This window comes from Metopolophium dirhodum, chromosome 4 (assembly GCF_019925205.1).
Source record: "Metopolophium dirhodum isolate CAU chromosome 4, ASM1992520v1, whole genome shotgun sequence".
Classification (NCBI taxonomy): Eukaryota; Metazoa; Arthropoda; class Insecta; order Hemiptera; family Aphididae; genus Metopolophium; species Metopolophium dirhodum.
Genome location: NC_083563.1, coordinates 38,495,520 through 38,508,603, shown reverse-complemented (window position 1 = coordinate 38,508,603; position 13,084 = coordinate 38,495,520). Strand labels below are relative to the sequence as shown.

The 13,084-nt window shown below is 29.2% G+C and overlaps 1 protein-coding gene across 5 annotated transcripts in view; it reads right to left on the bottom strand.

The window, feature by feature from the left end:
* Window positions 1-13,084, bottom strand: part of LOC132942740 (pyrokinin-1 receptor-like) — a 57,235-nt gene that overhangs the window by 25,203 nt on the left and 18,948 nt on the right. For 2 of the 5 annotated variants that reach the window (XM_061011370.1, XM_061011375.1), the window contains exons 2-3: window positions 10,630-10,738; window positions 6,171-6,428 (exon numbers count right to left, since the gene is read on the bottom strand). In XM_061011370.1, the coding sequence (XP_060867353.1) occupies window positions 6,171-6,428; window positions 10,630-10,682 (311 nt within the window). In that variant the 5' untranslated portion in view covers window positions 10,683-10,738. Of the gene's footprint in view, window positions 1-6,170; window positions 6,429-8,465; window positions 8,809-10,629; window positions 10,739-11,980; window positions 12,064-13,084 lie in introns of those variants that run through there. The other 3 variants (XM_061011372.1, XM_061011373.1, XM_061011374.1) reach the window with 3 other exon arrangements.

Here is a 13,084-nt window from a genome sequence, read left to right as displayed (position 1 = left end):
TAATTAAACAAATATAAATTTTTATTTAATTTAAGGTATGTGTTTTAATTACTACTCATTTTGAATATTTTCACGATAAAGGCGTGGTAAATAACCTTTTGTTTTCCTAAATGTTATTATAAAAAGAATCGTCTTTGTGCCTTTACGCGTGGATAATCATTTTCGTATCATCAGCTGTTGTTTGTAAGACATAATACCTCTTCATCCGATTTATAGCTTTCAATTAACATAAATTACTCCATTTTTTGTGTTCTAAATCCACTATAGGTATTAGGTACCTACCTATTATATGGTCTACAGAATGCCAACTTTTGGTTTTTATTTTACACCTGGAACGGATGTAATCTTATAAGATGTCTTCTTCGTATACGTCATTGGAGGACACATACGCACCCATACACATCCCACATTAATTATATATTTTTAAAATGTCAAAGTTGCTCAACGTCAGTATGTGATTAATTTAAGTTTATATCAGACGATTTGCAGTTATTCGAATTAACAATGCAATGTGTCCCCGAGGCACTGTTTTATAAGTTTTTCTCGGTCAAGAACGAGAATGTTTTATTATCATAATATTATTTTGTAACCATTATAATATTATTATCCTTATTCTTTATAATATACAATTATTATTTGTTATTCTCCAAGCATTCCCTACGGAAAATTTATCATCTCAGAATGTTTTATAATTTTAATTAAATCAAATGCACCTACTCATATACTTTTTAAATATTATTATATTCAATTCAAAGTAAATGAATATATTTTCCTAAAAATACGATCATTTTATATTTGTTTGAAAATTAAATTAACGGAATTTTAAGCTTGTGCTATAATATGCATCATTATCATAGACTTAATTTTGATAAAAAAATTATGGTTTCATTTGACACGGTTTAATTATTTGTACATAGTGTTGTCCTGCATATTATGATGCTGAAATAGATGTTAATTGTTTATACTAGTTTTTCATTATTTTTTAATAGCTGCAATTCAGCTTAAAGTCGAGGTGTCGTAGATCTCGCATATATTATGTGCTCTAAATCGATCAAATAGTTTCGATTTGACGGCACAAACAGTTAAAAAGTTATTTATTAAAGATATAAGAAAAATTAATATATTATGATATCAGCATCTACTACAAGCATTATTTGTACGGTGATTTTCTCACTGTGCGACCCACCGTCCACCGCAGTCAACTGCAGACTGATAACACCTCAGACAAAGTTCGTACATAATGTTGTAATCGGTAATCGGTATTGTAATAACTAATAATTAAGACTAGGTTAGGTTATATGCATTTGCATGTTTTTTTCCTTACCTAAGTTCAAATTGATTGGTTAGGTTAGGTTTGATTGGTCGTCAGATTTGTCCACGATTTGGCTTATTCTCGTTTAAATAGAATCATTTTTTTTTCCATAATATTTTGAATATAATGCATATTATAATTGCATATTTATAGATTTTTGAGATTTTGATTTTTTTTAACTTAAATTTTTAAATTTTCATGATTTATTGTTAATTTTTAAATGGTATTTATTTCACAAAATCGATACTTTTTGGTTTATTTGCATCGGTAATAACCATCCAGTCATTATAACCGATATATTTACTGGAATTATTGTATCGTATATTCCGATGTTATAGACGATCGAAAAAAGAATGCCGTTGTCATGAATAATATAAATAATGACGGACATATTCGGCCAGTAATGTGTCAAAAAATATAATTTGACGTCTTTGTAGTATTTTACGTTTTTATGTATTTTCGGGACAAAGTGTTCGGAACATTGTTGAACATTTTTAGAAATATTAATAAAAAAAACAAAATAAGTTTGTTTAATTGTTAAAAAAAAAGAAAAGAATAACATGCATATGTATAAAAGTAACGCGTGTGGGGCAGTACGCCAAAATAAAAGGCGAGAAAGTCTACTGGGACATGCGCTCCGAAATTGAAAGTAACGAGTTTTGTTGTATAATAATATTGTGAAACAACAGGGCTTTTGTGTACAGACATATTAAAACTAATAATAATTTTAAACCAATGACCTAACCGCGAAAGTATGTACAGGCAACATTGTTTTATCACTTTTATCCTATACATGTGTCATTTATATACATTTTTTAAATTTTTATATTTTTTTATTATTAATTTTACTATTTTAATTAATATGGTATAATATTATAAAATACAATATTAATTTAAATAATAATAACGTAATAATATTAAATTAAGGTCACCAATATACCATTTTTAATGAAAAAGTATTCCTTGGTAGTTATTTTGGCTAATGTTTAAGACGTTTAAGTACTTACATGATTTAATATATAAATCAAAGATGCCAAAATTTGTATTATTATTATTGTCCATTTTAGATTCTGAGAAAAGAGTAGCAATATTAATTTAAGTGAAGTATACATTTATATGTTTCACACTGTCTAAGAGAAGTATACATTTTAGTCATTAGAACATAAATATAATTATGCGACCGTTTTATCGTTGTTAATATTTATTGAACGTATAAGTCAAAACTGACGTGTTCGGCAATAAATCGAATAACAATTTTAGCTCCACCTACAAATGGTGCACTCAAAATAATATTTTACTTTAGCAAACACAATGAATAAATATTATCATTCTTGTAAATGGGCTGTGTAACGTTTTCAAAATATTACGTGAAGTATACTGTATAACTAATTGAAAACTACTCGTAAATAAGACTCACTCACTATAATTTATACGTAAGTACTACGCACTGTAAGGTTTTTAAAAAAAATAATTTTTCATTGATCTAAAAAATACATTGGGAACTTGGCTATTAATATATATTTTACATTTAAGAAATTACATCAAGTTTATATATATATATATATATAAAAGTGTACATTTTAGATTCTGAGCGAAGCGATGAATGTATTGATTTTACAATGATGTGTGTTTTTTTTTATTTTTTTTTTTGTGTCTGTCATCACCTTTTAGGACAGTAAAAGTGCTTGAATTTTCTTCAACAGTAACTTTTCTGATAGGAAAGTGAATCTAGTTGGTACTTTGGGGGATCAAAAGTAAAAATTTCCCAGTAGTTTTCAAAAGCGACGTGAAAAACAAAAGAAAAATTAAGGAAAAACGGGAATTTTTACGCAAAATCTGTTTTCGAGAAAATAGATTTTGGTTTTTGGTGTAACTCTAAAACAAATGACCGTAGGGACATGAAATTTTGACTGAATGTTTATATTAGCATTTCCTATACACCATAAAATTTTGAAAATATTTTGACTCTTTTTGAGCTGTTTACGGACATTGTCAGTTTTCAATTTTTTTAGTTTTTTTTTCTATAAATATCAATAACATTTTACCTGTTGAGTAAAAAAGCTTGAAAATTTAATAGAAGGCTCCTAGGTTATTGTTTCAAAGGCAGATGAAAAAAATTAAAAATTCTTAGTCACAGTTTTTTTTTATAAGCATTTAAAGTTCAAATTTTGACAAAATACGGAAAAATCACGAAAAATAGCAAATTATTTTGAGTTGAGAATTCATAAAAATTTTTTTTTTTAAATCTAAGATTTGAAAATGTAATATAAGATTACTCATAAGTTTGTCTACCTTTATCAAAAAAAAATGTCTAGAAGAAACTTAAATTAAATTTTTATGAGCGTCTGAAATTTATATTTTTACAACATTTGATATTTACTCGATTTCTCATGTAACAATTTTCTTAATTTATTGTAATTAAAAAACGAATGACTGTAGATACTTGAAAATTTCACTGAATGTTTATATTAGCATTTTCTATACACCATAAAATGTTGAAAATATTTTGACTCTTTTTGAGCTGTTTACGGACATTGTCAGTTTTCAATTTTTTTAGTTTTTTTTTCTATAAATATCAATAAATTTTTATTTGTTGGGTAAAAAAGCGTGAAAATTTAATATAAGACTCCTGATATATCGTTCTAATAGCAGTTGAAAAATATTAAAAATACGTAGGCACAATTTTTTTTTATAAGCATTTAAAGTTCAAATGTTGACAACATTTATCAAATTTATAATTTATTAATTATTTTGTAGTTAAAAATGTATAAAATGTTTAACTTTTATGGCTAAGGATTGAAAATTTAAAACAAGGCTTCACGTAAATAGGTTATATATAAATTACTTTATTCACAATAATATCATCAAATATACTTGGTAAAATCATAGGCTGACTGACCGTTTTCGCTCAGAATCGTTTTTCTTATACAATGATATTATATCATTGAATTCAAATTTAAGACCATCCATTACAGTGACCCACTTTTAACCTACTGTACAGCAGAGCGACATCCACTTATCCACCTTTTTTTTTTTTTTAAATTAAAGTATTTTTGGTTGGACCTGATTGGTTAGGTTCGAATTATTGTAATTTTGAGAAACATATATGTAGTAATGATCACTAATTTATACGTAGGTACTACACTCTGCATGATTTATGTTCATGGATAACAAAAATAACATGTTCAATGTTGTACAAATTATTGTAGGTTTAAGGGTTTAGAAGATAAGTCTTATTTGTAAAAAATCGCTTAGAACAATAACTAGAATTAATGCAAATAATAATTTAATTTGCCCAGTATAATATTAAATATAACAATGATAATTTGTCTGACATGATCTGCACTTGCACATTTGTTTTTAATGTTCACACTACTATAATAATAATAATAATAATTGATAATATGATATATTTATCTCTTCCTATAAATATTATAATATTATCACCATCACGTCAAGGTCAGGTAGTCGACAACGGTAACACGGTTCCGGCGGTCCCCGCGGGATTATGGCTGACATGTAGTCGACAAATGTTATATTGTGTATCTTTACTGGTCTAATCGGTTTTGGACGCACTGTTTTGATTTTCATATTATGCGGTTGTTCAGTTAAACGCCTTTTTTTAACGGTGTATTAGAAATTTGTTTTCGTTTATTTTTAGCAAAGTAATTGTGGTTTTTCCCAGGAAATCATCGTCAACGCAGTAACGATTGTTTCAGTGGCAAAAATCGGGGGTTGGGGGGGATAGCGACCCCTCAAAAGTCCGTCAGGCCCCCTCCGTTTTTAGTTTTGTAGGATCGAAGACCCTCCGCTCACATTGATGCTAATAATGTTAGCCCTACTGAAATTTTAATGGATTTCCGCCTATGGATTGTTTATGTTTATACTATAACTATTATAATATTAAATTATAAACATTATTCTTATAATATACAGTTATTTAGTTATTAGTGTTATTATAATAATATTATGTATAATTTTCGTAATTATTTTTCTTGTTTATAAACGAAAATAATACGATGAATTCACATCCTAATATTATTTCGTATGAATATTAAATATTATTCATTGCCACTGGTATAAAATATTTGTGCATTTAATTATTGTACCTATATTCATCATCCAAAATATACTAAATAATAATAACAAGTGTGTATGTAGCGATTAAATAACCATATCGCTCTGGAGGACGACGTAAACACTCAACATAATATTGTAGAGTTCTACATTGTAGACGACCGACGTAATCGCTGGAGCAATAATTATTACGAGCGGATTCCGGGAAACGCGCGTCGAATACTACGAGGTAGTAACTCAACAAGATAGGTAATAATAATATAATGGTCGAAAAAAAATGGGGGGGGAGGGTGGTTTCAACCATCTAGTCGAGCTAATGATAAAATCCGCTTAAGTAAATACCTCTATATGTATAATAGGAGTACTCATATCATATTGTTGTTATATAATGTGTGGAAACTACTACTGCCGTCTGTGAACAACGAAATGGTCGGCCAGTGTGTGTGGCTTTGTCGGCAATTAATGATACACGATAGGTAAACTTACCATAATATCTGTATGGACTCGCAGGGTATTATAATTTATAATAGGTACTAGTGTACTACGTTACACCCATTTATAATATTATATTAATATATTATTATCATTAATACGCGGTGCGACGGCTACCTAGTACCTGATTATATATCATAACACTGATACCTACCCTATAATTATTATAGCTGCAGCCATAGTATAGTGGTTATGGTTTAGCCCAGTATATTAATTAACTATTATCTATTGAGAAAAAAATGTTTTCCCGCCAATACGAAAATGCGCGCCTGGACCGCGGTTATCATACCTGGACCATGTTTGGTAAATCTCCTGCGGCAATCCGGACAACAGCAGCAGCAGGTCGGACACGGCAAGACTGAACAGATAGTAATTGGTGGCCGTGTGCATGTACTTGTTTCGGGCGATCACTATGCACGTGCTCACGTTGCCCACGATCCCCGTGGCAAATATCAGAGTGTAGATGAGCGTCACGGGCACGACGACCGGTAGCGGATCTCTCCTCGGGCCCCACGGGTCATCGTGTCGACTGTAATTGTTGCCGTCGCTATATTTAAAACCAGAAACAAGGTTAGACAATCAAACGCGCTGATATATTATTATAAATTTTAATTGTACAATTTTGTTGCTAGTACTTCTCAGATTGATACGGATGGAAAAGGACTCAATAACACATAGGTACTCGTATAACACATGTTTTACTTAGTAACTTTTATTAACAGTATAAATTATCAGCACTTGACAACCACATTGTCAGACAGTGCAAAACAGAGAAACACTTACTTACTGTAAGTGTGTTTTATGCATAGACCTATAAACTAATGGACTGCGTTTTCCTCACCACCTAGGCAGCACAGGGTGGCGTCGATAAGAGTGAGTGAGAGAGAACTATATTGAGGGGGATCATGGAGTAGATTTCGTCGCTAAAATCGTTTACTCCATGCAAATAATTCGTTATAAAATTAAGATTTTGTGCTATGTCATCATAAAATTAAAATTTAAATAGTAGGTACCTACTTAAATATTAAGTTTTGTTTCTACATTCTACATATTTTTTCAAATGAAAACAACAAATATATTGCGGTAATTAGTTCTTTATTGATGTTGAAACAAAATTATTTTAGTTAAGTGTGATCTCAATCTTTTTTTTGGGTTGACTTTGTTAATTATTACAATAATGTAATCTAATTTTTATGTATTTTTGTATGATGCATTTAACAATTTGTAATAAATGGTGATTGTGATAAAATATGAGTATTTAAACATGAAAATAATTTATTGATATTTATTTCAAACATGGTTTTTATTATTAAAAAATCTATTAGGTTTCCTAAATATTTAGTGACTTAGTTAATTCTAGACACAAATATTTTTTTACTTATCTTACAAATTTTTATGACGTCAACTGATGGTTTTATTAGTCCTCCTCTATTTTTTTTATGCCAATAAGTTGTTTAGATTTATCTTCAAGAACATCACAATAGAATTAAGATGTGACAGTTAATGAATTTTTTAAAAATGTTCTACCACAAAACCTGAAATATATTGAATGATATCTTCTTAATATGTATATTGTATATATTTCTTCTGAATCATCTTGTTATTCATTATCATCGGCAAAACTTTGTTCTACCTCTAAATATCCAAAAAATTTTCTTTTACAACCTTTTTACCACTTGAAACCTTTTAAATACTGATTGAATCTTGTGGGGCATAATTAGCATTTTCAAAAACTGACAATTTAGTATATGAACCAGTTATTGCTTGCAAGTAGCTTCAAACTGTGCTGCTGTTGGATTATTATTGAAACCTCCTCTTAATCTTATTGCAGAAAATAGCATTTCTAGATGGCCTTGTGAAATTGAATATTAAAGAATAAAACTTATTTGTCCAGTTTTAATTACGTTTTCGTATAATCTACTCATACTCTGAAGACACACAATTAGATCATTAAAACCTGTTTTTCGTGGAGATGTGAGTATGTTTAAATGGTCTCTGCTTTGTAATGATTTTAAATAAGTTATAGATGAATTAATACAATTGTTCACATCATCCTCATGTTCTTAAAATAATGGTTTCTTGTACTTAAGTTTGTTTGAAAATGTCTAGTGTTTAGATAGTCAAACACATAATTTATTTTCGACGAAATGTGATTGTTGCATTGAAATTTTCAAGTTGTTAAATAATGTATATAAATATACATTCACCAATTTGATTGGTTTTAAAGAAGTGCTATCAAAAAAATTGAGTTTAGCATCAACTTTTTCCAATTTCATATTTGGCCATTTTTTTTTGAACACACTCTCAGTCGATACTGATCTTGGCGCACCTTAGTCAATCTCCATGTTTAAATTCCTATTATTAATTTCAACTGAAATTAATTCAGGGGGTATGTGAGTATCGGGTTTCATATTAAACAAATTAAATTCATCTAAGACTCGAACTTGGTTGCCATTAATAACTTCTAAATTCCCTATCAACTTTTTATTTTTACATAATATAGTTGCCCAATGCTCCACCTTAAAACAAATTTTACTCTTATATGGCTTATACTTACAATTGGTGAAATTATTATTTTGCTTACCACAGTGGAAACATGCATTTTTACTGCTCTTCTGGTTGGTATCATTTTTCGCTTTTTAATTTTTTTCTATATAGGTAATGTTTTCTACAAAAGCATTTGAAATATTTTTCCTCCCATCAACAAACCGCACATTTTATCTTATTTTTCTTCAACAGTATTATATTACAACAATAATTATCTAAACTTTTTTTGAATAATAATTTTGTCATTTTTTATGACATTTTATTAACCTTCAAGGTTATAAATATTGTTTAAAAAATCGAAAATATAAAATATCACTGCCGGTTTGTCACGTGCAATTTGCGCGGTATGATTGCTAAAAGTCGGCAGACCGAAACTCAGGCTGAAAATAAAATAGTATTTATAATATCAATAATATTATAAGTTTGTGCATTCCAACTCTTCGTAAAAATAAAAATAATATAAAACACAAAATATTGTGATCGATCGAGTTTACATGGGACGGGTGGCATCATGGTATAAGTTGAAGTTTTTGATTCAAAACGTGGAATTGCATTTTCATACAACAGTGGGCGTACGTAATGGTTATAGTACGTCATACCTATATCTTACAGCTATAATATAATGGAAATCAAAGCTTTATCGGATTGTCACCGTGAAAAACTATATGCAGTGATACTGAAGTACCACAGTGGTTTCTGCGTACAACAGTCATGTGCATGTGCGTATAGAGTCTATACTATAGAGTATAGATCATCCCAAGTCAACTATAATCACTATAACTTTCACATAATCGCTCACATTACTTAATTTAATTTTATCCTCGCGTTTTTCATTTAATGGTAAAGCTTTTATATTCAGCTGATACGGTAAAACGTAAAGATAATTAAGTACTCGCAATAAAGCCAGAAGAAAATCAGACTTAACTACTTGAGTTTCTACAGGACTTAATATCTCAACAAAATGACATAATCAAATAATATTATTTAATATCCCAAATGATTCAGGATTTTTTATTATAATTTTGTTTAAAACGGGAAACAATTAATTCGAATGAAAGTTATCACATAGGTATATCATTTAATTCAACCAAAGTCGAAGAGGGTAAACGGTAAAACTATAAGAGTAATTTCACGTTAAGTATATAATTTCTGCCACACCAGGCACCAAGTAATATTTAACTGATTTTGTATTGGATAACATTAATAATATTATACGCTGCACCTCTTCAACATTTGCATTATTCGAGACCGCAATAATTATAATATTTATTCCATCCACAGCCCGGGATAAATAAATCCCTGGTGACAGATTAGTAACATATAATACAGATAGTCTTGCTTTGAATATGAAAAAAGAGTTTCGTGCATAATATATATATAATATATTACTTTTATAATATGAGTTACAACAATGTATCAAAACCGTGTTTGTACCACCATAAGCTGGATTCATACCTATTACATTTTTGGTTTTTCTACGTGAAAATCTACCACCCTCTTAATCTCTTGTAACATGTACTTGATCGCTAGTAATAAAATATTCCTCAGTAACTGTAACATACTAACATCAAAAAAGTTTAGGCAAGGATTAAAAAATATACGATGCATATCATGTGTATCAATGAATGTTGAAGTAACTATAAGTATAGTAGATGGTATGGCGTTATAATAACTTTACATAATTCCTTCTTTTTGAATTTCAATTCTACTCGGATCAGAACTAATTGTTATCTCGAAATTATCCTATCGATCGGAACCTGCCCTGAAATGTGCACCATGTTACTCACGCTTGTATTATTATGCATGGTGCACGTTTATGGTTCATTATACCTATATAGTTTCTTTTTTAAAAGGAAAATATCTTAAATATCATTGATGAAAACAGTGACGACGATTCAAGTGATCATGAATCAGATTTAGAAAGACATATGGATAAAAATTAAATAATTTTTATCAATTACATTCTTATTTTTAATACAAAATATTGATACATGTTAAATTAAATTTAAAAAGTCGCGATTTTATATTCAATATCTATGTGAATATTAAAAACAACATTTTTTTCAATCTAAATATCATCGTATCCCACTATGTGCACGCATTTGATTTCATCCTCTCGCATTATTTAAAGTTTGAACTATAGTTCTATAGTTAAGTAGTTATGTACCTATTTAAATGTCTTATTATACAATCGTTTTTACCTAATGTTGTCGCTATAGAAGGTGTTGTTTCTTAAAGTTTCTTCAAACAGCATACTCAAAAATGCAATACGACTGATACATTATTCAAACCACCATCGCACTAGGAATCCTGAAACAGCGTATAATTTTAATAAATAATATATTATTATTATTAATCTTTGTTAATATGACGTATCGCCCGTTATCAATAAAATAGCATTCCCTATTTCTGGCATCGCGCTTTGACCACTTTGTGTCCGTGGAGTGCAGTAAACTTACTACCTATTATTATTATTATTATTATTATTATTTATTAATATCTAGTTTACCCAAATAAAGAAATAAAATAACTTTTCTTTGTCATTATTAACAACCATAGACCTATCTATATATATAAAGAGACTTGTCCTGGGTGATTCATCATCGCCTAGCCGGAACTGCTGAAGCTATGGATATGAAATTTTCAGTAAATGTATTTATTACTATGTATAGGCGCACTAAGAAAGGATTTTTCGAAATTCGCATTTTAAATAGCTGCTGAAACAGGGACATTGAGGTTCAAGATGGAAATTGGAAATTGTATTTTTATTTATTAATAGTTGCCATTGGTTACACTCTACAGTAGAAATTAGTAATTATTTATTATCACCCAGGACAAGTCTCTTTATATATATAGATTGGTTGCCATTGGTTATTCGGGCGGATCAGGTACAATAGCTGGCATCAATTCGAATTATATTATAATATCAAAATTAACTTGGTATAACTTCGATAATTTAGAGTTAAATCCTACACTTACGTACAAACAGCACTGGGTCCGCGACCTACCACAGATAAATTGCCTACCTGATATTGCTTACCCTATTGCCTATACTGCTGCGAATCAGAATTTTTATTCCAGGAAACAGAAAAGTTAAGATACATTTCGAACACCATACACCGAATATTAAATAACGAATTGAACAAAGTTTGAGTCATATAGAGTTGGTACATTTAACGGGAAACGAAGTGCACGGGATCAGCTAAATAATACGGTGGCATGTGCCGTTTATGATTCTATTATAACGCTTGCCATAATCGACGACGCGCGAAGCACACAGGCTTTTCCAACAGGAGTAGTAGTGGGGGTAGGCATGCTGAGAGTTGTTAGTATAGATAAAAATGAATGGTCGTGTGTAGATTAGACCTCTGTAAAGAAGATAGGCTAATTTAAAAAGTGTTAAATTTGTTTTTTTTTTTATTCATCGGATTTTAGAACGGTTGCGTTAGGCTTTTGTATTAATTGATTATATTAATCCTCCGTAGGTGGAATTAAGTAAAAATGAGAAACTTGGTACAATTTTTATACTTTAGAGTTAAATCTTACACTTACGTACAAACAGCACGGGGTCCGCGATCTACCGCAGGTAGATTGCCTACCTGATAAAATACTGCTGCGAATCAGAATTTTTATTCCTGGCAACAGAAAAGTTAGGATAAATTGTGAACACCATACACCATACACCGAATATTAAATAACGAATTGAACAAAGTTTGAGTCTTATACAATTGGTACATTTAACGGGCAACGAAGTGCCAGCGGGATCAGCTAGTTAAGTATATAGATCTATATTAACAACCAAATAATATATTACCCAATCGTACATGGTACCAAAAATTAATTAATACTTATTTATTTAATTTGATACTGTTGGACTACACAGGAAAGATATACATTCCACACTACATTGAAAATATTTAAAAGTTTATTGATAGTCCTGGGACCCTGGTCCGCCATAATAATATTTAAGGGGCTTATAGAGGCTTAGTTCGACAAAATATTTATTTATGTAAAATTTATTATTTTTTTTTTAAATTATCTGTTAAGATGACTTATGGTATCTGGTATCTACTATAAACACTTTGTTTATCTAAAGTCATACCATTAAGGTAAATTTCACATAAAATAGATTGTATTGGTAGGTACACATTATGAGAATATAATATACACAGATTTACAAAAAGTCTTGCTATAAAATTATGCTGTCAAGTAAATATCCAAATACATAATGCTAATTATTAGGTAATTGCTAATTAGCTAATTATAATATTATTATTGACATAACTAGTTAGTCTATACCTAGTTATACATTTTTAATTGATAATTATGTGTAATTTAATGTTTAATAAATATTAAGTATACATAATATTACCTATATTGTTTAATAATATATTTATATAATATAATTGTATATATTATATTGTAATAATATAATATGTTTTAATGTGGTATTAAATGGTTAATACTAGTGATGAAGATTAAACGTTCAAGATAAAACGTTTTGAATAAAATAATAAACATTTTACAAAAACCAAGTTTAGTTTATTATTAGTCCGTATATCTGAAAAATGAAACAAGTAAATCAGCGTAGGTACTTATAATGATAGCAGGTATATATTTTTGCATGGTACTTAATTAGCAGAACTGTATATTAAC